Source organism: Sphaeramia orbicularis, chromosome 13, assembly GCF_902148855.1.
Source record: "Sphaeramia orbicularis chromosome 13, fSphaOr1.1, whole genome shotgun sequence".
Lineage (NCBI taxonomy): Eukaryota > Metazoa > Chordata > Actinopteri > Kurtiformes > Apogonidae > Sphaeramia > Sphaeramia orbicularis.
Window position 1 is genome coordinate 35,342,018 of NC_043969.1, and position 27,802 is coordinate 35,369,819.

A 27,802-nucleotide genomic window follows, 5' to 3' on the forward strand; every position below is an offset into this window, starting at 1 on the left:
AGACATAATACATTCCCTACATATATGGTTCTAACATGTATTTCTTTATATTTCAGATAACCCAAAGAATGCATTTGAATAAAGAGCAACGAATTGAAATCATCCTGATGGCCGGTTCAGCAAGCAGTCGTATGGTTGCAAGCGCATTTAACAGAAAACATGGGATGAGTATCACACACGACACTGTGGCAAAACTTACTGTCAAGTTCAAAAAACACAGGAAGTGTTTTAGATCAATTTGTTCCTGACAAAATGGCAGTCATATAGAGCATATTATATAAATAAAAATGGTTTATGTCAAGAAACAGTTATTTTTCCTATGTATGGAGACTTATGGGACACCCTGTACTAACACATACTTGCTGCGAACCGTACCTTTACTGAATGGTTGTGGAAGTCTGTTACCACAATTTCATTTTTGTTATTCACGGCCACAAAATGAGGACCTGGAAGTAGCAGATGGGACAGAGAGGGAAAAAGCAGAAAGATGAGTCATCCACAGCCTTTCAGCACAGCACAGGAAGTTCCACACTATTTTAGAACAAGACATACAATGGTCACAAAGAGATTCTGAGAGTTGAAGTAGGACAACACAAGAGACGTGACAGAGCTGATGGATCAACATGGAAAAGAGAGAGTTTTTTGTTTTTTTTTTCTAGTTCACATTCACAGTGAAGTCATTACTTACTGAAAACAGGGCCAGATTTACTAAGCTTTTGTTCCAGTGCAATGTTTGCACCGCTTTTTTCTAAAAGAAAAGAAAAGGTCCAAGTGAGAAATTAAACTGAAATACATGGTGAGTTTGAACAGAAATACGCTTTGACAGGCTTTCTGGGCAACAGCTGTTAACATAATAACCAGTGATTATTATGAGAGTGGCAAAAACTGGAGGACAAGCATCATCACATTCTTTTCATGCAGTTGCGGACATTACAGTATTTTATTTTTATTTACTTCCTATGTGATGATCGGGTCGCTCATCAGTGCAGTAGTGTACACATCATAACAATCTTCAATGCATGCACACGTTCAATGGAAATTCAAAGAAATATATCATTAACATGCTTGTGAGTGGACAACGATTTGCACAAATAAAGTGTAAAACAGAAATAAAGTTTGTAAATCTGGCCCAAACTCATGCCCTGGATCCTGAACCATGAAACAGTATTTGGAAGTGCCTCTTATCCCGACGCTGAAAAAGACATTATCAGTCTTCCCGCCACCCCCCCGATCACCACCAAAATGTAATCATTTGTTCCGTGTGCCAGTATCAATATTCCCTGAAAATTTCATCAACCCCCCCCCCATCCCCACCAAAATTTAATAATCATTTGTTCCTGTTCCTTGTGCCAATATCAACATTTACTGAAAATTTCATCAACCCCCTCCCCGATCACCACCAAAATTTAATCATTTGTTCTTTATTGCATCAATCCCCCCCATCACCACCACAATGTAATCAATTTTTTTCCTTGTGCCAGTGTCAACATTTCCTGAAAATTTCATCAAAATCTGCCCCCCCATCACCACCAAATTGTAATTATTTGTTCCTTGTGCCAGTATCAATATTTCCTGAAAATTTCATCAAACCCCCCCAATCTTATATCATAGATTAAAAAAAAAATAAAATAAAATAAAAAATAAAAAATAATAATAATAATAATAACTAGAAAAGCACTTGGAGGTTGCAGCCCCCCCCCCCCCCCAAAAAAAAAAAAAATCACCACCAAAATGTAATCATTTGTTCCTTGTGCCAGTGTCAACATTTCCTGAAAAATTCATCAACCCCCCCAATCTTATGTCATAGATAAAAATAAATAAATAAATAAATATAATATAATAATAATAGTAATAATAATAATAATAATAATAATAATAATAATAATAAATAACTACAAAAGCACTTGGAGATCGCAGCCCCCCCCCAAAAAAAATCACCACCAAAATGTAATCATTTGTTCCTTGTGCCAGTGTCAACATTTCCTGAAAAATTCATCAACCCCCCCAATCTTATGTCATAGATAAAAATAAATAAATAAATATAATATAATAATAATAATAATAATAATAACAATAATAATAATAATAAATAACTACAAAAGCACTTGGAGATCGCAGCCCCCCCCCCCAAAAAAAAATCACCACCAAAATGTAATCATTTGTTCCTTGTGCCAGTGTCAACATTTCCTGAAAAATTCATCAACCCCCCCAATCTTATGTCATAGATAAAAATAAATAAATAAATATATAATAATAATAATAATAATAATAATAATAATAATAATAATAATAATAAATAACTACAAAAGCACTTGGAGATCGCAGCCCCCCCCCAAAAAAAATCACCACCAAAATGTAATCATTTGTTCCTTGTGCCAGTGTCAACATTTCCTGAAAATTTCATCAACCCCCCCCAATCTTATGTCATAGATAAAAATAAATAATAATAATAATAATAATAATAATAATAATAATAACTAGAAAAGCACTTGGAGATCGCAGCCCCCCCCCCCCAAAAAAAATCACCACCAAAATGTAATCATTTGTCCCTCGTGCCAGTATCAACATTTTCTGAAAATTTCATCAACCCCCCCCAATCTTATGTCCTAGATAAAATAAAATAAAATAATAATAAATAACTAGAAAAGCACTTGGAGATCGCAGCCCCCCCCCCCCCCCCCCCCCCAAAAAAAAAAATCACCACCAAAATGTAATCATTTGTCCCTCGTGCCAGTATCAACATTTTCTGAAAATTTCATCAACCCCCCCCAATCTTATGTCCTAGATAAAATAAAATAAAATAATAATAAATAACTAGAAAAGCACTCTGAGATCACAGCCCCCCCCCCCCAAAAAAAAAAAATCACCACCAAAATGTAATCATTTGTTCCTTGTGCCACTATCAACATTTCCTGAAAATTTCATCCAAATCCTTCCATAACTGTTTGAGTTATCTCGCTAACAGACAGACAGACAAACAACCCCTGATGAAAACATAACCTCTTTGGCAGAACTACTAAAAATGCTCATAGGAGACAGTCAGAAGTAACACACAGTACCTGCAAAGTGTCTGTCTGACGTCCCTCTGGCTCCAAACTTTGTCACCAGTTTTCCATTTGATTGGAAAATAAAAACGCAGCAGGCTTTGTTATCCACGGTGATGATGTGTCCATTCTTATCCACAGCTACACCTTTAGGTCCCATCAGTCTCCCAGCACCAATTTTGTTCTGTAAAGTCACAGTTTGTTCATTAAATGAGACATTTTACTTCTTCAAATCAAATCTAAGTGTATGTTTATATTTATCCGTGACTTAAAACTGTTTCACCTTGAATTTGCCGTCAGAGGAGAAAATACTAATCCATCTGTTGTCATAGTCAGCCACGATAATGTCACCATTCATGTCCACCGTGACCCCTGTGGGGCGCTGCAGCTGCCCCGGTGAACGACCTCTGACCCCAAAACGCATCTTAAACTGGCCGTCATTGGAGAATATCTATAAAAGAGAAAGTACAATTAAATTATGGTTGGAATTTTAGCTTTTATATCTATTTCATCTTTCTGATGGTTCTTCATATCAGTTTAGATTTAGGCCATGTCCACACCAAACTGCATGTTTTCCTATCCAATCTTTTCTTTTGTCATTTTCAAAAAAGTGCTCCATAAACACGGAGTCATTTCAGGAAATATCTGCGTCCACACGAAACCCCTGAAAACAATGTAGTACAAATGCGAGCCTGTGTGTGGTGTTGTAATGCCCTCGCAAAAAAACGGAGCACTGCAAAAATTTAAATCTTACCATGTGTATTTTTCTCATTTCTGGTCAAAATATCTCATCACACTTAAAATAAGACATAATCACCTAAAGTGTAACTTGTAAATGAGATATAAGAACTTATTTTTAGACAATAGATCTTGAAAATCTTTTTTCAAGAAATCTTACCAAGATAATTTTCATTTGTTCCATTGGCAGTCTTTTTTTTTTTTTCTTGCTTGATTCAAGTTTTTTTTTTTTTTTTGCTTGATTTAAGATTTTGTTTTTTTGTGCTTAATGCAATATTTTTTTATTTTTGCTTAATTCAAGATTTTTTTTTTTTGCTTAGTTCAAGATATATATATATATATATATATATATATATATATTTTTTTTTTTTTTTTTTTGCTTGATTTAAGATTTTTTTTTTTTGTTCAATTCAAGATTTTTTTTTTCCTTAATTCAGTTTTTTTTTTTTTTTTTGCTTAATTCAAGATTTTTTTATTTTATTTTATTTTATTTATTTATTTATTTTGCTTAATTTCCAATTTTTTTTGCTTAATTCAAGCAAAAAATCTGCTAATGAAACAAGTGAAAGTTATCTTGGCAAGATTTCTTAAAATAAGATTTTCCAGATCTGTTGTCTAAAAATAACTTCTTATATTTCACTGAAAAGTTACTCTTTAGGTGATTGTCTTATTTTAAGTGTGATGAGATGTTTTGACTAGAAATGAGAAAAATTCACTTGGTAAAATTTTTATTTTTGCAGTGTACAAGATCATAATAATAAGGTTAATTAAACTTTTTTTTTTAGCACCAAATGAGGGTTTACAACAAGCTTTACAAGGTAAAAATGTGTAAGTAGTTTTACTTTTATTTTGAGAAATACATTTTTCATTTAGTGGTAATGTTTTTCTGTGTGTGTTATGAGGAAAGCTTGGAATGTGGAAATGTTCTGAAAGAATACAAGACCTAGAATATAATACTTCTATTAGAGTTGAAAACAAAGCAGATTTTACCTGCACTTCTTTGGCATTTTAGTACATTTATTATTATTATTGATTATAATTATTATATAGTTTTCATGCTTTGTAAATTACTGATTTTTTTAAAATTATATTTCTGATTTAAATGTTTTTTGGTTTTAGTTTTTGCATTCATCAATTATAATAAGCCTGAAAAGATTGAACTTGTTATATTTTTGGCGGGTTTTTGGAAAATAAAACCAGATACTGACCTGTATACACTGGTTGTTGCTGTCTGCCACCACAATCCTTCCATTACTAGAGGTTGAAATGCCTTGTAGGTTTGTGAATTCTCCTTTATCTCGTCCTCTTGTTCCTGTCAAATAAACAAGACATAACATCAGACTCCTTCAGCTTTAAGGGGTTGTAAAGAATAACGTACAATCGGTGTTGTAACATTTTCACGAACAAAGAAGACTAGTTTGTTTTTGCTCCACAGAAGATGTAAAACTATATCACTCTGCATTATTTATCATCAGCAGGTAAAATAATTATAATAAGAAAATCATAGAATTCACTTTTGTCCTCTTTGTAAACAGATCACAGTTGAATTCATCAGCAAATACCAAACTTATCAGTATATTTAGTGTTTCTTTAGTCTCCACCCACCCACTCTGTAGATCAGTTCGTCCTCTATGGGGTTCTCCTTTTTCTTGGTGGTGCTGTACATACTGGAGGGCCTGCGTACAGCTTTCTGCCGAACGTGACCCCCTCCTCCGCTCGGAGACTTTACTCTTCTTTTCACATCATCTGGTGACTGGAGGACGTCTGAAGGCTTGACAGCTCGCAAGCGAAAGGGACTCCCCCTCACCGGCTGTTCGTACAACAGCAGCGAGAACGTAAACTCTCCCTCTGAGCGGATGGTGTATCCAACCTCGTAGGTGCCGTTCTTGTTGTCCACCACCTCGGCATTGGTGCAGGCGCCGTCCGCAGAAAGGATCTCTGCCCTCAGAACAGCGTTACCAGTCTTCACCAGCTCTCCGTCCTTATCTTTAGTGGTGACTGTGACCGTGGTGTGTTGGCCCACCAGGGCGTGGCGCAGGCCTTCGCCGGTGGCAACGCTGGTATGTCCCACAGCCCCCGTTGTGATCAGAACTCCCAGGTTCTGGATGGAGCGCCGAAGGCCGTCCGTCTCGACCAGACATTCGAGATGTCCGTTTTCATGTGGGTTCTCAGGGAAGCTGTGTCTCGCCAGGGCACTGACCCGCTCACCCATCTGCTTCTGGACCAGCAGGACCTCGGTGGCGCTGCCGTGGCTCAGGGCCTGTTCTGTGAAGTTGCAGCTGCTTTGAATGTTTTCTTTGCCTTGAAGCAAAGAAGTCAGCTGGGCTTGAAGTACCTGGAGGCAAACGGGCAGGGGTTTACAGCTGTCTGAAGCACTGTGAGGTTCCGCTGAATGAAAAGTCCTCTATAAATGCAGTTCATTATTATTATTATTATTATTATTATTATTATTATTATTATTATTACCTCCGCCAAGGAACTGTGGAGGTTATGTTTTCATCAGGGTTTGTCTGTTTGTTTGTCTGTTAGCAAGATAACTCAAAAAGTTATGGACAGATTTGGATGAAATTTTCAAGAAATGTTGATACTGGAACAAGGAACAAATGATTCAATTTTGGTGGTGATGGGGGGGGGGGACTGATCTGCCTTGGTGGAGGTCTGAGGGCTTTTTTAGTTATTACCTCCACTAGAAGGTATTGTGATCACTTTGCTTTGTGTGTTTGAGTGCATGTTTGTTTGTTGGTTTGTTTGCGTGTTTGTTTGTTAGCAAGATAACAAAAAGTTATGGACGGATTTTCACAAAATTTTCAGGAAATGTTGATACTGGCACAAGGAAGAAATGATTACATTTTGGTGGTGATGGGGGACCAGCTCTGTCTTGGCAGAGGTCTGTGCTCTCCAAGTGCTTTTCTTGTTGTTGTTATTATTATATTATATTATATTATATTATATTTATTTATTTATTTATTTTAATGACATAAGATTTGGACCATTATATAATCCGAATCATGTTTATTGCCATGTAAATAAACAGGGTTCACATTACTATGAGTTTGCTTCAGTGGTTTGGTGCATACATACAACATAGAGTAGATAAGAAGCGTGCAGTAAAAAATAAAATAAATAAACTAGAAAAGGGTCAAAACACAGTAATGTCCCATCAGACAGCGAAATTTAATTGATTGCCATTCCAACATTTATTTCAACATAAAGTAGTTCCTTGTTTTGGATAATCCCTTATGGTCCAATTAAAGCAAAAATGAATTTAACAGTAAAAATGTGGATCATTTAGCAACACTCATCTGTCAAATTGTCTCTAAAATGTCCCGTCAGACAGATTTCGAATATCATGTTTTGACCCAAAAGCATTTGGAGAGCGCAGACCTTCACCAAGGCAGATCAGTCCCACACACACACACACACACACACACACACACACACACACACACACACACACACAATCACTACCAAAATGTAATCATTTGTTCCTTGTACCAGTATCAACATTTGCTGAAAATTTCATCAAAATCCCTCCATAACTTTTTGAGTTATCTTGCTAACAGACAGACAAACAGACAAACCCCGATGAAAACATACCAAGTAAGATAAGAGTTATTGTGGACTATCCTGCACATATGTCTGTATGGATGTACATCCTCCACACAGTGTGTATGCAGTGAACATGTAACTGTATGACAATATGCTCTAATGAAAACATTTAAAGAAAAGAGTTATTGTGGACTATCACATTTTGCAAAAGATAAACAAGATTCTAACAAGATTTCAATCCCATTATGCTTCAGGAAAACCTCTAAAATACTGACCTTCTGCTTCGTACTGCAGATGTTTTCCACCTCAGTTATGAGAGCCGTCTTGCGTTGGTGTAAAGATTTCTCCAACTCATCAAAAGTGTTACTGATTTCAGCCACTGCGTCATTTTTCCTCTCTGTTAGCTGCTTGGAGATCTCATTCACAAGGTCAATGGCAGCTGTCAGCTGAGGTAGTCTGTCACAGGGAAGGAACAAAGAACAAAACTTACAAAAGTGTTACAAACTTTTCTAAATCAGGGTGTTTGCTCTTTATCCAAATAAAAATTCCAGACTTTTTCAAAACTGCAATTTTTTTCCCCCCAAAACCTTGACTTTATGTACTTTTATACCTACTTGCCTACTTTTTTGGTTGAGATTGTACCTGTTGTGTGTAGTAGAAAAGTAAATTTTAATAAATGTATGAATGAATAAATGAATGTATAATTCACAGTATATTATGTTTTACTGACAGAAACATTTTCAAAACATATGAAAATTGCAAAAGTGCATGGATATGACACAAACCAGTTTCACTAGAATCATTCCAGTACCATAGTCATTCCAGCACATATTCAGTTTTCCTCATGTATTTCTAATGTTACAAGACTATGTGCCTTTGAGCATACTCTAAAATTCAACTATGAGAGAAACTTTTTTCCATACTTTATTAAGACTTTCACACAAAATTCCAGATTTTTCATGGTCTGGAAAACAGCATTTCAAAATCCCATACTTTTTAAAAACTTTCAAGACCTGTGCAAACACCCTGTCAGTGCAGTCATTCTAGTCATTATGGACCGGAACTCTTCAGCTCGTACCTGTTGCGTACAGTGTCCAGCTGATTTTTCAGCGCTGATTTATGTTGTTCCAGTACGTCTCTCAGAGGAACTGTCACATGTTCTCTGTGTTCTCCTTCTGTGCACTCTAGACACATGGCTGTTTCACATGACTCGCAGTAAAACTCCATCACCTGCAGATGGCACAGTAGAGTGTGAGATCATTTAACATACAGTTTTTCAGTATTTTACTTAGAAATTCAAACATATAAAAGATTTAAGACTTGTATTTGTCGTTGGAGGCAAATTGTTTCTGCCGCAGTATCAATTAAAACAACAACAAACAGCAATGATGAAACACAGTGAGACACAAGACGACAATCACATAAAAAATGGTGGTGCATAAAAACACTTACTTAAATGTAAACTACTGGTAAAGCTATCTGTGCTGTACAGAACTGAGCATAGAAATGACTGAGGGTATGAAGGAGAATATGTATCTATTGGTTTTGCAGAGTTTGTATGGGTGCTTGAAATCCTTGAAAATGCTTGGATTTCAATGTTGTGTTTTCAAGGTCTGAAAAGTGCTTGAAAGTGTTTGCAATTCTAACTCTGTGATTTATTTATTTATTTATTTTTTAAATAGACTCTGCCAGGTTAGATGTCAAGCCAAAGCTACTTACAAAGAGGTGACACATTTTGAAAAAATAGACCTTTATTTCAAAAAATAAGTTTTCCAGGTGTTCTCAGGTCAACTCCAGGTAAATTTGTATCTTAATCTTTGGGTCAGTGCAAATGTGCCTGAAGAACAGCAAGTAGCTTTGGTTTTTTTTGGATAAAACTTTGTGTTCTCCTTTAATTTGTAAACTTCTTGCTATTATGAAACCTAATTTATAGCATAATACTATGTACATCTATGGAAGAGGATTAGGGCCACTGGAAAAAAAAAAAATTAAGGTCCAATATATATTTTATTATTATTATTATTATGGGAAAAATAGTCAGAATTCTGAGATTAAAGTCAGAATTTTGACTTCTTTCTCAGTTGACCAAAAGGTGAGTTAATGTTATGTTTTCAAACTTGTGTACGTAAATTTGAAGAAAAAGCCACTGATATCTGTTTCCCTTCCTTTTGCTCATCTAATAGTGAAATGGCTTCCTCCAGAACTCCTCGTATGTGTAGAAAGTCACCTAAATCTGTTATTATGTCAGCCTGCTGTACTCCTCCTGTAAGCCATAAAGCAAAAGTTGCACTCCCTGAATGTGAGATTTTTTTTTTCAGAATTCTGAGAAAAAGTCAGAATTCTGACTTTAATCTCAGAATTATGACTTTTTTTCCCCTCAGAATTATGACTTTTTTCTCAAAATTATTACTTTTTTCTCAGAATTCTGATGTTTTTTTTTCTTCAGAATTTTGACTTTAATCTCAGAATTCTGACTTTTTTTCTCAGAATTCTGACTTTTTTTTCTCAGAATTTTGACTTTAATCTCAGAAATGACTTTTTTTTCTCAGAATTCTGACTTTTTTCTCAAAATTATGACTTTTTTCTCAGATTTCTGACTTTTTTTCTCAGAATTTTGACTTTAATCTCAGAATTATGACTTTTTTTTCTCAGAATTCTGACTTTTTTCTCAAAATTCTGACTTATTTCCTCAGAATTCTGACATTTTTATCTCAGAATTTTGACTTTGATATCAGAATTCTGACTTTTTTCTCAAAATGATAATAAAAAAATATATATTGGATCTTAATTTTTATTTATTTGTTTATTTTTTCGAGTGGCCCTAATCCTCTTCCGTATACATCATTGTGATAAAAAGTGAAAAGAAAAAAAAAATTACAAGTCTATATATTCCTGTAGATATGTATTTTACCCCAGCCAGTGAGATGAAAATGACTCTTAAAAGTGCTTAAAAAGGGCTTGAATTTGATCTTGAAAAATGTGTATGAACCCTGGTTTTGGCTGATGGGTGAGTTTCATTCTTTGACACCTGATTATTGTACAGTTCTGAAAGAGTACCAATAATTTTACAGCTCACCTTATCCTGGTTAATGAGTTTTTTTGTTTCAGATTGATAGATGTAAACCAGCTAATGAAAGAGAACACCATAATGGACTCAATAAAACATCTTTAAAACAAAGAAACATACACAACATGATATCTACTATTAACAGTGCACATTGTCACCATGAGCTTGTGCTTGATAAGTGTACCCTACTATCAGGCTCTCGGTTGTATAGTTAAAACTTACCTTTCCCTCATGGTTGGGGCAGGACAGGGGCTGGCAGGCTATAGCTGCACCTGCTGACTCCAGAACATTGCACGCTTCAGGTCGACTACACTCCGGGTCTCGCTGTAACACCTCCATCAGGTTTGTGATGAAGAAGTTGTTCTGAAGGGCAGCCACACCCTTTTCTGGCAAAATAGAAGTCTGTCTGCAAACTGGGCAGGACAGCGTCAGAGACTGAGGAGGGATGTAGTTCTGTAGACATCTGCAAAGACACCATGTGAAGGAGAAAAAGTGAATACAGCTGCCATATAGTAACTGTTTTTTTTTTTTTTTTTTTTATTCTAATTTTTATTCTAAACAGTCTCATAATATATTACACAGGACATCATTGGTACAAAGTAAACTGTGCTCTTCTTTTTTTTTTTGTAAAGCTCACTGAAAGGAAGAAAAGGAAAGAAAAAAAAAGATAATTTGTGAATCTTTGTTGCATGAATATTATCATAAATATAGACTGTGCAGTGCGATACATTTGTGACGATCAGTACTTTTCATGGTCATCCTGCTTTGTATGTAGAACCATAACATGAATAGTAATGAAGATTAGATATCCAAACAAACATATTTACATTTACTTACACACACTCACATTTATCTACATGCATAAATGACTGTCGATGTGTCCATGAAGTGCACTAATGTAAAAAAAAAAAAAAAAAAGGAGTGGTATAAATAAATAAAGTAGATAAGTAAGTAAATGGATAACACTGGGTTGCAAAAAAATGTTTTTTGCAAGTTGTCTAGGTTTTTTCAACTGAATTAGGACCATTTTGCACCGCTAAATCCAAAAATGACATCTGTTTTTCTCAATCAGGTCAGGTTTTTTTGCTAATTTGATTTTGAAAATTTTGATCTTCTCACAAAATTGATAAAATTTTTGTGACTTTATCAGTTGATTTTTTTTATATAGTTCTCACCCAAAATAGGTTTTAAGAGAAAAAAAATTTCTAACAGGATTCCTGTTAGGTACAATGGTGTATTCACCGCAGATGTAGCAGAATACGTCAGGCTTATTTTTGCAAGATCTTCTAGTCGAAGCCATTTCATTCACCTGTAATATTAAAAAAACCATTAATCATAAACTGGCAAAAGTAGAATCTTCAGAACTCGTTTACTGCAAGAAATATGAAAGAATTTTGTATCATATGATGTGAAAATGCCCATAAATGTAAGCAAAAATGTTAAAAAGCCAGTATGTAGCATAGTTCAGAAAGTTGACCTGATTGAGCAAAATTAATGTGATTTTTTGATTCAGCACACCAAAATGATCCTAAATCAGCTCAAAAAACTTAAACAATAAATTTGTTGTTGACCAGTGTAATAATAATGATGTTAGGGTCTGTGATAAAACATGGGTGACAAGGTTAGTCATTTAAAAATATTTTGAAAATTTGATTTCAGTGCTTGAATCAAGTTTAATGGTGTGTTAATTTTTCAGTTTTGCTTGTGTTATACATTTTGAGAGAGGATTTATACTTTTTTCCCTAAGTTTAAAACTTACTGTCCATGAAAATGTCAAGTGGTGTAACCCAAATAGAATGAGAAATTTATCTTAATTTTGTCTAAAAAATGAGTAGCTGAGGGAGCAGATTTAATCATTTTGTTTTACAAGTGCCCTTTAAAAGATGTTAAGATAGGTAATATCTAAATCAGAAATTTGGGTCTTTTTGTGTCATTGAGCAATTAACAAGCTTGTACATATAGCCAACCCCACTTCTACGAAATAAGACAAAGAAAATTATATATACAGGGTGGGGAAGCAAAATTTACAATATTTTGAGGCAGGGATTGAAAGACAGTGTATGACCAATTAGTTTATTGAAAGTCATGAGAATTTATTTGCCACAAAAAAATTGACATAATAGAAAATGTTTTTATTCTATGTGTCCTCCTTCTTTCTCAATAACTGCCTTCACACGCTTCCTGAAACTTGCGTGAGTGTTCCTCAAATATTCGGGTGACAACTTCTCCCATTCTTCTTTAATAGTATCTTCCAGACTTTCTCCTGATAGTTTTGCTCATAGTCATTGTCTTCTTTCCATTATAAACAGTCTTTATGGACACTCCAGCTATTTTTGAAATCTCCTTTGGTGTGACGAGTGCATTCAGCAAATCACACACTCTTTGACGTTTGCTTTCCTGATTACTCATATGGGCAAAAGTTTCTGAAAAGGTATGGATAATAGTGTTAGGTATGATTATGACATCAATATATGTTTGGTTTCAAAACAATTGACGTAGTGCCTGCTGAGAAAAAAACAACTAAATGTTCATTGTAAATTTTGCTTCCCCACCCTGTAAATACATATATATGTATACACACATAGCAGTATTAACCCTTAGGGGTCCACGGCCACAGCCCTGTGACTGAACCACATGACATTTTCAACACGTCATAGTTTCGGAAGTCGGTCACATAGACCACTGGGGATAATTGCATTTGAAAGTGCGGAATAGAGCAAATACAACCAGGGATATCACAATTTGAAACCGGAGCAAACAAACGTGAATAAAAGTATGAAAATGAGGGGGGGGGGTTATATTTCTGACCATATCTACGTCATTTTTTGTCTTTTTTCAAAACAGAAAAAACTGGCCAAATCTGCGGATTCTAATCCACAGACTGCATTAGTGTTACAGGTAAGGGTGAGGATGACCCCCACCTGAACCAGAAGTGGAAAGTGGGAGGACCAGGGGATGGGGGGAAGAAAACTATAGAAAATATCTATGTAAAGATATGCTTTTGTGTCAAATATTTGAGTATAGTTTTAATTTATTACAATTTTGATTTTATATCCCTAATATTTGGAACCAATATTCACTTTTAAAGTCTTTGAAAAGGTTTGTTCAGCATCTTTATGTTATTTATGCAATAAATTATATAGATTTTTCAAATCAGATTTTATATTTTATGTGAGTTTTTTGTCCTTTTGTGTTGATATAGTAGGTTAAAGTGAAAAAATAATAGACAGATGATATAGATGAAGTTGTGCTGAAAAAAAAAAAGATACTAAACATGGGTATAATAAACATTTATTTATATAGTATATAAAGGAAAAATCAAAAGTACTCAAAAACAGCCAAAATAGGCTCAGACCCCTAAGGGTTAATAATCGTAATAAAAAGAAAGAAAAAAAAAAAAAAAGTTGAAGAAGCCTAAGAGTGCACATGTGCATTGAGGATTTGGATATTCAAGTATAAAAGATTCCTATGAACATAAGTTAAGGATATTTCTTTTTTTTTTTTTTATTTCTTTTTAATTTTTTGTCATTTTTGCCATTTGTAAATAAAACTGTCTGGTCATTAAAACAATGTTTCATTCAGTTCACACACAAAAAAGTAAAAAGCGCTGTGCAAGAATCCCAACTGAAAAAAATAGCCCAAAAATTAAAAATATCCTTAACTTTTTGTTTGTAGTGTATGTAATCCAAGGCGCTCAACAATTTTTCAATTTCTCCTGTTGAAGTCGTAAAGAAAATGTGATTTTCTCCATTACAAAAAATTTCATGGATCACGGTTACCCAATTATCCAGTGTAGGAGCTTCAGTCTACATCCATCTCCTGGTGAGAGCTTTCTTACTTGCTAACAATAGGACATTAAATATATATTTGGAAGATAGTAACTATTTTTGAGTTGACATGGTAGAAAGTAAATGCATTTCCTTTAGACTTGCTCAGAAAACAGCATGTGATAGAACAAACAGCTCTATCTGTCCCATGTGAGAGCAGCAGATTGGTGGAAATTGGTGCTTGCTGCCAACAATGCGCTGCCAGTACGAACGCTGTCTTTTTTTCCTGTGGCCAAAGTTGAAGTGTTTGGTGCATTACATCATGCAGAGGCCAAAATGATGAGAGAATCCCTGTCATAAACGGTGGGATATCCGAGAGCTGCACATTACTCTTATTACATCGAAGAAAATAATTCAACTGTGCATGAAATTTTGTTCTGATTGGTTTGACATAATCACATTTCTAAATGCAAACTGCTTTTAGATAATCGAATCAAAATGGACTGAACTGATTACAACAGCTTTGTTTAGAAAATTGTGTTTTTTCTCTCTCTCTCTTAATGGCTTTGGTATATGATAAACTCTGATAAACTAAATAAAGATGATTTTAACCCATAAAGACCCAGTGCTACTTCTGCGGTAGTTCCCAAATGAATTTTTTTCTCAATATTTAGCCTTTATTAAGTGATTTGTCACCATTTGTCATAAAATACAGGGTGGGGAAGCAAAATTTACAATATTTTGAGGCAGGGATTGAAAGACAGTGTATGACCAATTAGTTTATTGAAAGTCATGAGAATTTATTTGCCACAAGAAAATTGACATAATAGAAAATGTTTTTATTTTATGTGTCCTCCTTCTTTCTCAATAACTGCCTTCACACACTTCTTAAAACTTGCGTGAGTGTTCCTCAAATACTCGGGTGACAACTTCTCCCATTCTTCTTTAATAGTATCTTCCAGACTTTCTCCTAATAGTTTTGCTTATAGTCATTCTCTTCTTTCCATTATAAACAGTCTTTATGGACACTCCAACTATTTTTGAAATCTCCTTTGGTGTGACAAGTGCATTCAGCAAATCACACACTCTTTGACGTTTGCTTTCCTGATTACTCATATGGGCAAAAGTTTCTGAAAAGGTATGGATAATAGTGTTAGGTATGATTATGACATCAATATATGTTTGGTTTCAAAACAATTGACGTAGTGCCTGCTGAGAAAAAACAACTAAATGTTCATTGTAAATTTTGCTTCCCCACCCTGTAATTCTCTGTATTTAGCATTTTTCCAGTAAAAATCTGGTATTTTCCAACATTTAATGGTCTTATCATGTAGGTGTTCATAAAAGCGCAGATTAAAGGTGACGGTTATTACATCAAAAACAGAGAAAACTAACATTTTCATCAGAATTTATCATTCAATGAACAGAAAACAAATGTCTCCGTCCACTGTCATTGATCCAACTCTATGGGTTTTACTGGTGAATCAATGTTGTAGAAGATGACGGAGGAGCCTCTGAACATCCAAATGGGTCATATGATATCTGATGACCATGAAAAGATGATAAATTGCATTTTACATCAATTATTTACATGTATTGATAGGATTTATGGATCAACAGTTATTAAACATTTTAGATCAGTTGATGGTTTTGGTCACTGGTGTATGTTTGAGTCTTTATGGGTTAATTTATCCATTTAGTGTGAGTGTGTTTTATCTCAATGGTACTCAAACCTCAGAGGCTGTGGATCTGAGAGTGCTCGAGATATCCTTTTTATTTTATTGAACAGTTTGGATTTTCACTGTCATTATTGTCTTACATAATCTGTCATGTGCTACCATCCTATTTGCAGTGGTGGTAATGTCGTAAACATGGTTTAACCCATAAAGACCCAAACATCCACCAGCGACTGAAATGATTTACTGAAATAAAATGTTAAATACATGTTGATCCACTAATCTGCTCAATACATGTAAATAACTGATGCAAAATACAGTTTGTCATCTTTTCATGATCATCAGATATGACCCATTTGGACGTTCAGAGGCTTATATCTCACTGAAAAGTTACTCTTTAGGTGATTCTGTCTTATTTTAAGTGTGATGAGATATTTTGACTAGAAATGAGGAAAAATACTCTTGGTAAGATTGACATTTTTGCAGTGTAGAGGCTCTGTAGTGAACGTAAAAACAGTGTCGTCACCAGTAAAATTCACCAGTGGTTGACCAGTGAAACCCATGTGACAGTGGTTGCAGATGCTTGTTATTTTCATTTCAGTTCATTATATATTTTGTTGAAAAACTCAATTTGTTCTGATATTTTAACCTTTGAACTGACTCTGAGGTTTTATGCATATCGACATGATAAGTTAAGTAAATATCAGAAAAAAAATTATTTAACTTTATTATTATGATCTTGTACACTGCAAAAATCTAAAATCTTACCATGTGTGTTTTTCTCATTTCTAGTCAAAATATCTTCTCACACTTAAAATAAAACATAATCACCTAAAGAGTAACTTTTCAGTGAGATTTAAGAACTTATTTTTAGACAAAACATCTGGAAAATCTTATTTCAAAAAATCTTACCAAGATAATTTTCGCTTGTTTCATTGGCAGATTTTTTGTTTGAATTAGGCAAAACAAATCATGAATTAAGCAAAAAAAAAATTGTGAATTAAGCAAAAAAAAATTGTGAATTAAGCAAAAAAAATCTTGAATTAAGTAAAATAAACAATCTTGAATTAAGCAAAAATAAATAAATAAATAAATAAATAAATCTTGAATTAAGCAAAAAAATAAAAATAAAATCTGCCAATGGAACAAGTGAAAATTACCTTTGTAAGATTTCTTTTGCAGTGTAGAGGCTCTGTAGTGAACGTAAAACATTGTCATCACCAGTAAAATTCACCAGTGAAACCCATGTGACAGTGGTTGCAGATGCTTGTTATTTTCATTTCAGTTCATTATATATTTTGTTGAAAAACTCAATTTGTTCTGATATTTTAACCTTTGAACTGACTCTGAGGTTTTATGCATATCTACATGATAAGTTAAGTAAATCTAGGGAAAAAAATGATTTAACCTTATTATTATGATCTTGTACACTACAAAAATCTTACCAAGTGCGTTTTTCTCATTTCTAGTCAAAATATCTCCTCACACTTAAAATAAAACATAATCGCCTAAAGAGTAACTTTTCAGTGAGATTTAAGAACTTATTTTTAGACATCAGATCTGTTTCAAGAAATCTTACCAAGATAATTCTCACTTGTTTCATTGGCAGATTTTTTGTTTGAATTAGGCAAAACAAATCATGAATTACGCAAAAAAAGATCTTGAATTAAGCAAAAAAAAATCTTGAATTAAGTAAAACGAAAAATCTTGAATTAAGCAAAAAAAAAAAAAAATCTGCCAATGGAACAAGTGAAAATTATCTTTGTAAGATTTCTTGAAACTCTTACCAATCTTACCAAGATTATTTTCACTTGTTTCTTTGGCAGATTTTTTGTTTGAATTAGGCAAAACAAATCATGAATTAAGCAAAAAAAAAATTGTGAATTAAGCAAAAAAAAAAAAAAAAAATCTTGAATTAAGCAAAAAAAAAAAAAAATCTGCCAATGGAACAAGTGAAAATTATCTTTGTAAGATTTCTTTTGCAGTGTAGAAGCTCTGTAGTGAACGTAAAAACATTGTCGTCGCCAATAAAATTCACCAGTGGTTGACCAGTGAAACCCATGTGACAGTGGTTGCAGACGCTTGTTTTTTTCATTTCAGTTCATTATATATTTTGTTGAAAAACTCAATTTGTTCTGATATTTTAACCTTTGAACTGACTCTGAGGTTTCATGCATATCTACATGATAAGTTAAGTAAATATAGGGGAAAAAAATGATTTAACCTTATTATTATGATCTTGGCAAAACAAATCATGAATTAAGCAAAAAAAAAATTATTGTGAATTAAGCAAAAAAAATTGAATTAAGTAAAAAAAAATCTTGAACTAAGTAAAATAAACAATCTTGAATTAAGCAAAATAAATAAATAAATAAATAAATCTTGAATTAAGCAAAAAAAAAAAAAAATCTGCCAATGGAACAAGTGAAAATTATCTTTGTAAGATTTCTTTTGCAGTGTAGAGCCTCTGTAGTGAACGTAAAACATTGTCATCACCAGTAAAATTCACCAGTGAAACCCATGTGACAGTGGTTGCAGATGCTTGTTATTTCATTTCAGTTCATTATATATTTTGTTGAAAAACTCAATTTGTTCTGATATTTTAACCTTTGAACTGACTCTGAGGTTTTATGTATATCTACATGATAAGTTAAGTAAATATCAGAAAAAAAATTATTTAACTTTATTATTATGATCTTGTACACTGCAAAAATCTAAAATCTTACCATGTGTGTTTTTCTCATTTCTAGTCAAAATATCTTCTCACACTTAAAATAAAACATAATCGCCTAAAGAGTAACTTTTCAGTGAGATTTAAGAACTTATTTTTAGACAAAACATCTGGAAAATCTTATTTCAAAAAATCTTACCAAGATAATTTTCGCTTGTTTCATTGGCAGATTTTTTGTTTGAATTAGGCAAAACAAATCATGAATTAAGCAAAAAAAAAATTGTGAATTAAGCAAAAAAAAAATTGTGAATTAAGCAAAAAAAATCTTGAATTAAGTAAAATAAACAGTCTTGAATTAAGCAAAAAAAATAAAAATAAAAAAATAAATCTTGAATTAAGCAACAAAAAAAAAAAATCTGCCCATGGAACAAGTGAAAATTATCTTTGTAAGATTTCTTTTGCAGTGTAGAGCCTCTGTAGTGAACGTAAAACATTGTCATCACCAGCAAAATTCACCAGTGAAACCCATGTGACAGTGGTTGCAGATGCTTGTTATTTCATTTCAGTTCATTATATATTTTGTTGAAAAACTCAATTTGTTCTGATATTTTAACCTTTGAACTGACTCTGAGGTTTTATGCATATCTACATGATAAGTTAAGTAAATATCAGAAAAAAAATTATTTAACTTTATTATTATGATCTTGTACACCGCAAAAATCTAAAATCTTACCATGTGTGTTTTTCTCATTTCTAGTCAAAATATCTTCTCACACTTAAAATAAAACATAATCACCTAAAGAGTAACTTTTCAGTGAGATTTAAGAACTTATTTTTAGACAACACATCTGGAAAATCTTATTTCAAAAAATCTTACCAAGATAATTTTCGCTTGTTTCATTGGCAGATTTTTTGTTTGAATTAGGCAAAACAAATCATGAATTAAGCAAAAAAAACATTGTGAATTAAGCAAAAAAAAAAATTCTGAATTAAGAAAAAAAAATCTTGAATTAAGTAAAATAAACAGTCTTGAATTAAGCAAAAAAAATAAATAAATAAATAAATCTTGAATTAAGCAACAACAAAAAAAAATCTGCCCATGGAACAAGTGAAAATTATCTTTGTAAGATTTCTTTTGCAGTGTAGCCTCTGTAGTGAACGTAAAACATTGTCATCACCAGTAAAATTCACCAGTGAAACCCATGTGACAGTGGTTGCAGATGCTTGTTATTTCATTTCAGTTCATTATATATTTTGTTGAAAAACTCAATTTGTTCTGATATTTTAACCTTTGAACTGACTCTGAGGTTTTATGCATATCTACATGATAAGTTAAGTAAATATCGGAAAAATACTTGCTTTTCACGGGAAAAAATGCACCAAATGAATCAATAAATACAGATAAATCACTTGGAAAAGTTCGACTAAGCAAAAAAAACATCATCCATAAGTCATGACAAAAACAGTTTGAGGTCTTTAAAGGTTAAAATTACTGTTTCTGCTAAACACCAGTTATGAATGATGGAGTGACCCGGGGCTTACTTCTCACAGAAGGTGTGCAGACAGGGCAGGACCTTAGGATTGTGATAATGGTCCAGACAGATGCTGCAGACCAGGAACTGCTTGTCTATCTGCCGGACCACGGGGCTGGTGCTGCCGGTCTCACGCTTGGCCATAGTGACGGACATTCAACACAGGACAGGAGCCGCTTAACCTGCACAAACAGGGCGAAAGAAAGAAACAGGACAGAGGTCAGGAGCAGCACGAGGAAGCATTGGAGGAGGGTGTGTTTACTTCTGGTCGGTATGAGCCGAAGGGAAACATGAGTCACAACGCTGCAGGCTTTACAAACCTTATCTGCAGTGGAGTCGTATTATCTACCACTAACATTTTAAGGTTTCTCTCTCGCTTATTAAAACTGTGTCAGTAGGATGAGTCTTAATTCTCACGATGGCCAACTTAGCCGACGGTTGTTTGAATTTCTAATGTTAATCAAGCTAATGCAGTGGAAAAAAAAAATTAATACATGTGACTTATACCACAGGGTAGAAGTACTTTCAAATATGCAGCATAGGAGCCAAGAAGTCTGTGTTTATAATCGTATTAGAAGTACAGTATGTGTGTACAAATACACTGCTAACAAAAATGCTGTGGTAGATTTTGTGTTTAACCCTTTCATGCATGAATTATGGAACCTTTGTCAATATTTCCTGAGTGTTTTTGTTCTTCTTTAGGCATGAAAAAAAACAATGCGATCAAGGTTGTTTTTTTTTGTTTTGTTTTTTTTTTTAACCCATAAAGACCCAAACATCCCCCATCGACCAAAACCATCTACTGATCTAAACTGTTTAATACCTGTTGATCCACTAATCCTATCAATCCATGTAAATAATTGGTGTAAAATACAGTTCTTCATCTTTTCATGGTCATCAGATATGACCCATTTGGACGTTCAGAGGCTCCGTAGTTACCATGGAAACACCGTCATCTTCTATAACACTGACTCACCAGTAAAACCCATGGAGTTGGATCAGTGACAGTGGATGGACACACTGGGTTTATGTTCGGTTAATGAGAGATTTTGCTGAAAAAGTCACTTTTTCTTCAGTTTTCTCTGTTTCTGATAGAATAACCCTCAACTTTGACCCGAGTTTTAGTGAACATGCACGTGATCAATTAATTAAATATAGGAAAATACCTGATGTTCACTGAAAAAACACAAAATACAAAGGATTATGTCATAAGAAATTGTGATAAATCACTTAAGAAAATGTAAATATAGAGGAAAAAAAAACAAAACATATTTTGAAACTGCCATAAAAGTAACACTGGGTCTTTATGGGTTAAGGAGTTACAAAAATGTCCACTCAGCTGGAGATCATGCATTTAATTTTTGAAGCAAAATGTATTTAAAACTTAGTATCAGAAAGTGATATGTGTAATAGTTCAAGTTTTTTTTTTGCTTAAGACAAGATTTTTTTTTTTTGCTTAATTCAAGATTTTTTTTTTTTTTTTTTTACTTTTTTTTTTTTGCTTAATTCAAGATTTTTTTTTTTTTTTGGCTTAAGACAAGATTTTTTTTTTTTTGCTTAATTCAAGATTTTTTTTTGCTTAATACAACTTTTTTTTTTTTTGCTTAATTCAAGATTTATTTTTGGCTTAATATAAGATTTTTTTGGCTTAATTCAAGCAAAAAAAAAAAATCTGCCAATGGAACAAGTGAAAATTATCTTGGTAAGATTTCTTGAAATAAGATTTTCTAGATTTATTGTCTAAAAATAAGTTATTTTAGCTCACTGAAAAGTTACTCTTTAGATGATTATGTCTTATTTTAAATGTGATGAGATATTTTGACAAGAAATGAGAAAAATACACTTGGTAAGATTTACATTTTTGCAGTGTACAAACTTATCAGTCTTATTAATTAAGATTGTTAAATCTAGAAATAAGCATGTCTACAGATGTATAAACACTTAAAATAAGAAATGAACTCTTAAAACAAGATAAATTATCGAACACTTCTAAATCTAAGTTTTTAATCTTGGTAAGAACCGAATAATTTGCAGTGTGAATCTATCCGTTGGTCATTTTATCTATCATTCTATTTATGAGTTTATGCATGTATCTATAATTTGCTATAATTTCACTATACATGCACATTATGTTGTATCCCAGACGACATCATTCAGTGCTGCCTTCATGTACAGCTGGCAGAATTGCTGTTACATGAAATTATATCACTGGGTCAAGCGCAGATTATCTCATTGTGCCAGTGACATGTTGTACATCTGTCGTATTGTACATAAGCACATAAAGGATTATACCATCGCCAAAACACAGACACACAACCAAAAGCGGTCAACAAGCGCTTGGTTATATTTAATCAGTATTATGCTGACTTCAGTTGCACCTAAACTTGTTTTTCTTACTAAAATACTAAACAAACTGCGTGTAACTTCCACATCATCTGCCTTTTCTTTGACAGAATTGTCTAAAACTTGTGTCTGGGAACTGACACACAACATTCTGTAGGTTTTCATTGGCTGCTCGTGTTGTTATTTAGTTACTAAACTGTCCCACTGTGAAAAAAAATCCTCCAAATACCCTTGGAACTAGGGGTGTGTATTGGCAGGAATCCGATCAAAATCACAATACTAGGATCATGATACGATATATCATGATACTGTTAAAAAGGCAATTTTTTGTTTGTTTCTTTTTTTGTTATTATTATTTCCTGGAAGAACTGAATTATACTAGAAATATGCACAAATACTAAACACATTTTTATTCGATCACAACAGGATCTAATGCTATATCACAAAATGTTCCTGTGTTCAAACTTAAATTACAGTTCAAGATCCTGTTCAAATGTTCGTATTCTATTAGTTCGTAACTAACATCTGGTCTGGCATCGTAATTGTTTTGCATCATTTCGTCAAGTATATATTTACTTATGTTTTGTTCCTTTTTGTACTTCCTGGATATGTAGTTTTGCACTTGGTTTTGCATTCATTTTATATTATCCTTGGATGTATTTTGTTTGGTTTGTGTGATATTTGTCAGATTTTTTGACTAGAAATTAGAAACACTTGATAAGATTTTGATTTTTGCAGTGTGTGGACAAGTGGCAGTGGGTGCAGATGCTTTTTTTTTTTTTTTTTTTTTTTTTAATTTCATTTAATTATATATTTTGTTGAAAAACTCAATTTTTTTGTCAGTTTTCTATCTTCAACTGTGACAACTTTGAAGCAGATATGTATATCAGCGGTTGGTGTTAAACTCTGGAATTCTCTTTAAAATGAGCTGAAGGACTGTAAAAACATATTCCAACTGAAAAAAGTGTATAAAGACAGAACAATGAGATTACATGAAGAGTTATAAGTTGCTTCGAATTTGTTTTTGCATCTTGTGACATATTTATTTACTTATTTTGGTCTGGTATCCTAATTGTTTTGCATCATTTCATCAGTTATATATTTACCTGTGTTTATTTGCTTTGTACTTCCTGGATATGTAGTTTTGCACTTGGTTTCGCATTCATTTTATATTATCCTTGGATGTATTTTGTTTGGTTTGTGTGATATTTGTCAGATATTTTGACTAGAAATTAGAAAAATACACTTGATAAGATTTTGATTTTTGCAGTGTGTGGACAAGTGACAGTGGTTGTGGATGCTTGTTTTATTTTTTTTTTTATTTCAGTTAATTATATATTTTGTAGAAAAACTCAATTTTTCATCAGTTTTCTGTGTTCAACTGTGACGATTTTGAAGCAGATGTGTATATCAGTGGTTGGTGTTAAACTCTGGAATTCTCTTTATTATGAGCTGAAGGACTGTAAAACCATATTCCAACTGAAAAAAGTGTATAAAGACAGAACAATGAGATTACATGAAGAGTTATACATTTTTACATTTTGCCTTGTATTTGTTTTGCATCTTGTGACGTATTTATTTACTTACTTTGGTCTGGTATCCTAATTGTTTTGCATCATTTCATCAGTTATATATTTACCTGTGTTTATTTGCTTTGTACTTCCTGGATATGTAGTTTTGCACTTGGTTTCGCATTCATTTTATATTATCCTTGGATGTATTTTGTTTGGTTTGTGTGATATTTGTCAGATATTTTGACTAGAAATTAGAAAAATACACTTGATAAGATTTTGATTTTTGCAGTGTGTGGACAAGTGACAGTGGTTGTGGATGCTTGTTTTATTTTTTTTTTTATTTCAGTTAATTATATATTTTGTAGAAAAACTCAATTTTTCATCAGTTTTCTGTGTTCAACTGTGACGACTTTGAAGCAGATGTGTATATCAGTGGTTGGTGTTAAACTCTGGAATTCTCTTTATTATGAGCTGAAGGACTGTAAAAACATATTCCAACTGAAAAAAGTGTATAAAGACAGAACAATGAGATTATATGAACAGTCAGAAGTTTTTACATTTTGCTTCGAATTTGTTTTTGCATCTTGTGACGTATTTATTTATTTATTTTGGTCTGGTATCCTAATTGTTTTGCATCATTTCGTCAAGTATATAATTACCTATGTTTTGTTCATTTTGTACTTCCTGGATATGTAGTTTTGCACTTGGTTTTGTATTTATTTTATATTATCCTTGGATGTATTTTGTTTGGTTTGTGTGATATTTGTCAGATTTTTTGACTAGAAATGAGAAAAATACACTTGATAATATTTAGATTTTTGCAGTGTGTGGACAAGTGACAGTGGTTGTGGATGCTTGATTTTTTTTAATTTCAGTTAATTATATATTTTGTAGAAAAACTAGTTAAACTCTGGAATTCTCTTTAAAATGAGCTGAAGGACTATAAAAACATATTCCAACTGAAAAAAGTGTATAAAGATAGAACAATGAGATTATATGAACAGTTAGAAGTTTTTACATTTTGCTTCGAATTTGTTTTTGCATCTTGTGACGTATTTATTTACTTATTTTGGTCTGGTATCCTAATTGTTTTGCATCATTTCATCAGGTATATATTTATCTATGTTTTGTTTGTTTTTTACTTCTTAGATATGTAGTTTTGCACTTGGTTTTGTGTTCATTTTGTGTTATCCTTGGATGTATTTTTTTTGTTTTGTCTGACTTTATACAGTATGACTTTATAGCTAGTTGTATATCGCTAACCATTAAGGCTATTATTATTTAAAAGGGGGCAGGAAATATAAGATTTTCTTCATCCTGTTCCTTTTCGAGCATGGCTGTGTATATGTTTGTTCACCTGATGATTATTGAATGTCTGCTGATGAAATGCACAACCATGAACGAAATAAATGAAAAGAAATGAAAACATCATAACATTATTTTTATGCAATCCCAACAAAGGAACTAACATCTGCTTCTCAGACAGTAAAACGTGCTTTTAGGATGCTTCAAATAACCAAGATTTAATAAAACAGTGTTAAATAATAACACTGGGTTACAAAAAAATGTTTTTTGCAAGTTATCTAGGTTTTTTCAACTGAATTAGGACCATTTTGCACCGCTAAATCCAAAAATGACATCTGTTTTTCTCAATCAGGTCAGGTTTTTTTGCTAATTTGATTTTGAAAATTTTGATCTTCTCGCAAAATTGATTACATTTTTGTGACTTTATCAGTTGATTTTTATATAGTTCTCACCCAAAATAGGTTTTAAGAGAAAAAAAATCATTTTCTAACAGGATTCCTGTTAGGTACAATGGTGTATTCACCGCAAATGTAGCAGAAAACGTCAGGCTTATTTTTGCAAGATGTTCTAGTCGAAGCCATTTCATTCACCTGTAATATTAAAAAAAACAATCATAAATTGGCAAAAGTAAAATCTTCAGAACTCGTTTATTGCAAGAAATATGAAAGAATTTTGTATCATATGATGTGAAAATGCCCATAAATGTAAGCAAAAATGTTAAAAAGCCAATATGTAGCATAGTTCAGAAAGTTGACCTGATTGAGCAAAATTAATGTGATTTTTGGATTCAGCACACCAAAATGATCCTAAATCAGCTCAAAAAACTTAAAAAGTGTAATAAATAAGATGTAAACAAAAACAAAAATGAAGCTCCACAATATCTGCATTTGAATAAACACCTAAAAATATCGATACAGTACTTTTTAATATCGATACAGTATTGTGAAATGAAATATGATAAATTGCAGATCCGATATTTTCTAACACCCCTACTTGGAACAGTATCATTCTTTTTGTTATATTAACCACTCCATCCATTTCAGTTAGGTTTCATGTCAGTTGGATGGAAAGTTGTCAAGTATTTGTGTCAAACGGTGACGAAACCCATGTTTTATCAGCAATGAGAGGATGCATTTAAAACAAAAGCAAAGGAAAATGTGTTATTTCAGTCAAACTAACAGGAAATATCGAGCCCTAAAAGCTGGAAAATCTCCCTCTGTTGGTCGATTATCAGGGTTTTACACTAGTGTGTGCTGTTTTTAATTTGTTTTTTATTCCAGCAGTTGCCTTGATTATGTTCTGATGATGAAAGGAAGCTTCATTTTATTTAATATCCTGAATGTTTAGCTACTTCTCCGACACAAAGCCTTTCTTTGGCTCTCTGAGATTTAGCTGATTTCATGCATAGCACAAATTCCACAGGAAGCTGATCTGCAGCACATTGTGTTAATCATTAATTTTTAATGTGGAAACAAATATCTGCAGTTATAGTAAATCCACTGGACAAAAACCAAAAAAAAAAAAAAAAAATGCAACCTCGGCTTCCTTTAAGTATAGGTTTTACAGTTGCAGATAAACCACAAAGACAGGAAAACCATTAATCGTAGTTTTGGAATAGCACTGGCATGTTGAACGACTTGAACTCACACTTATCTAAGCTGAAAAGGAAACAAACGGAAAAAGCAAAAGAAAGCAAGTTGAACCTTCTGTCCTCGCTCCATAAAAACACAAAACAGTTTGGGGTTTTTTTTGTGTTTCATTGCATCTGAGAATCCAAGCAAACTGGGCCTAATAATATGGATTAAGATATAGAAAATGCAATATATTTTATAGCGACTTCAACAAAAAAGAGTCGCTGAGAGGCTGAGGCCGATGCTTTCCTTTGTCAGAGAAAAAATACTGCAATTCAAAAATAAGTTATATTAATGGAAAAAAGTATAATCATCTTATTATACGGTGCACAAACTCATAATTAACCCTTTCATGCACACTGGTCACTACAGTGGACAGTTCTTCTCCAGCTGTTCTCTTGTATATTCATGGATTTTATTGTTTTAGTTCCGTATCAGTCAACACAGTGGACACCTATACATCATCCCATACACTGACATTCATACCATTAGTGTAACTTTGCTGTTCTTGATAAACCTGATTTGGAGTAACGTGTTTGAGTGTTGAAGGGGTGAGATTAAATAAATTATACTTCCTCCACTCCTTTTAGAATGTACAAATGAAGTCATGTCCGAGGGGCGATTGAAAAGTTTTGAGCCTAACATGGAAAGGATTAAGATATGAAGACCAAATTTGGTCCATGAAATCTTCCACATATCTTAATCCTATCCACTAATTTTTTTTTTTTTTTTTTTTTTTTCCTTTCTTCTGGCAGACGCTTTTTTCCAAAGCGACTTACACGGGAAAACCAATTAAATCACTCAATCAATCAAATTTTATTTATATAATGCCAGATCACAAAAAAAGTTATCTCATGACACTTTATATATAGAGTTGGTCAAAAACCAGATTCTAAGCCAATTTACAGAAACCCAACAGAATCCTCCAGGAGCAAACACTTGTGACTTGTAAATTTCTTGGTCAT

The 27,802-nt window shown here is 33.0% G+C and overlaps 1 protein-coding gene across 6 annotated transcripts in view; it reads right to left on the minus strand.

Moving 5' to 3' along the window:
• Nucleotides 1-27,802, minus strand: part of LOC115431404 (tripartite motif-containing protein 3-like) — a 43,882-nt gene that overhangs the window by 4,118 nt on the left and 11,962 nt on the right. Inside the window, exons 2-11 of one of the 6 annotated variants that reach the window (XM_030151721.1) lie at nucleotides 20,055-20,226; nucleotides 10,621-10,861; nucleotides 8,410-8,561; nucleotides 7,607-7,787; nucleotides 5,388-6,117; nucleotides 4,991-5,094; nucleotides 3,328-3,495; nucleotides 3,060-3,228; nucleotides 689-748; nucleotides 376-446 (exon numbers count right to left, since the gene is read on the minus strand). In XM_030151721.1, the coding sequence (XP_030007581.1) occupies nucleotides 376-446; nucleotides 689-748; nucleotides 3,060-3,228; nucleotides 3,328-3,495; nucleotides 4,991-5,094; nucleotides 5,388-6,117; nucleotides 7,607-7,787; nucleotides 8,410-8,561; nucleotides 10,621-10,861; nucleotides 20,055-20,200 (2,022 nt within the window). In that variant the 5' untranslated portion in view covers nucleotides 20,201-20,226. Of the gene's footprint in view, nucleotides 1-375; nucleotides 447-688; nucleotides 749-823; nucleotides 1,213-1,360; nucleotides 1,366-3,014; nucleotides 3,229-3,327; nucleotides 3,496-4,990; nucleotides 5,095-5,387; nucleotides 6,118-7,606; nucleotides 7,788-8,409; nucleotides 8,562-10,620; nucleotides 10,862-20,054; nucleotides 20,227-27,802 lie in introns of those variants that run through there. The other 5 variants (XM_030151726.1, XM_030151722.1, XM_030151727.1 and 2 more) reach the window with 5 other exon arrangements.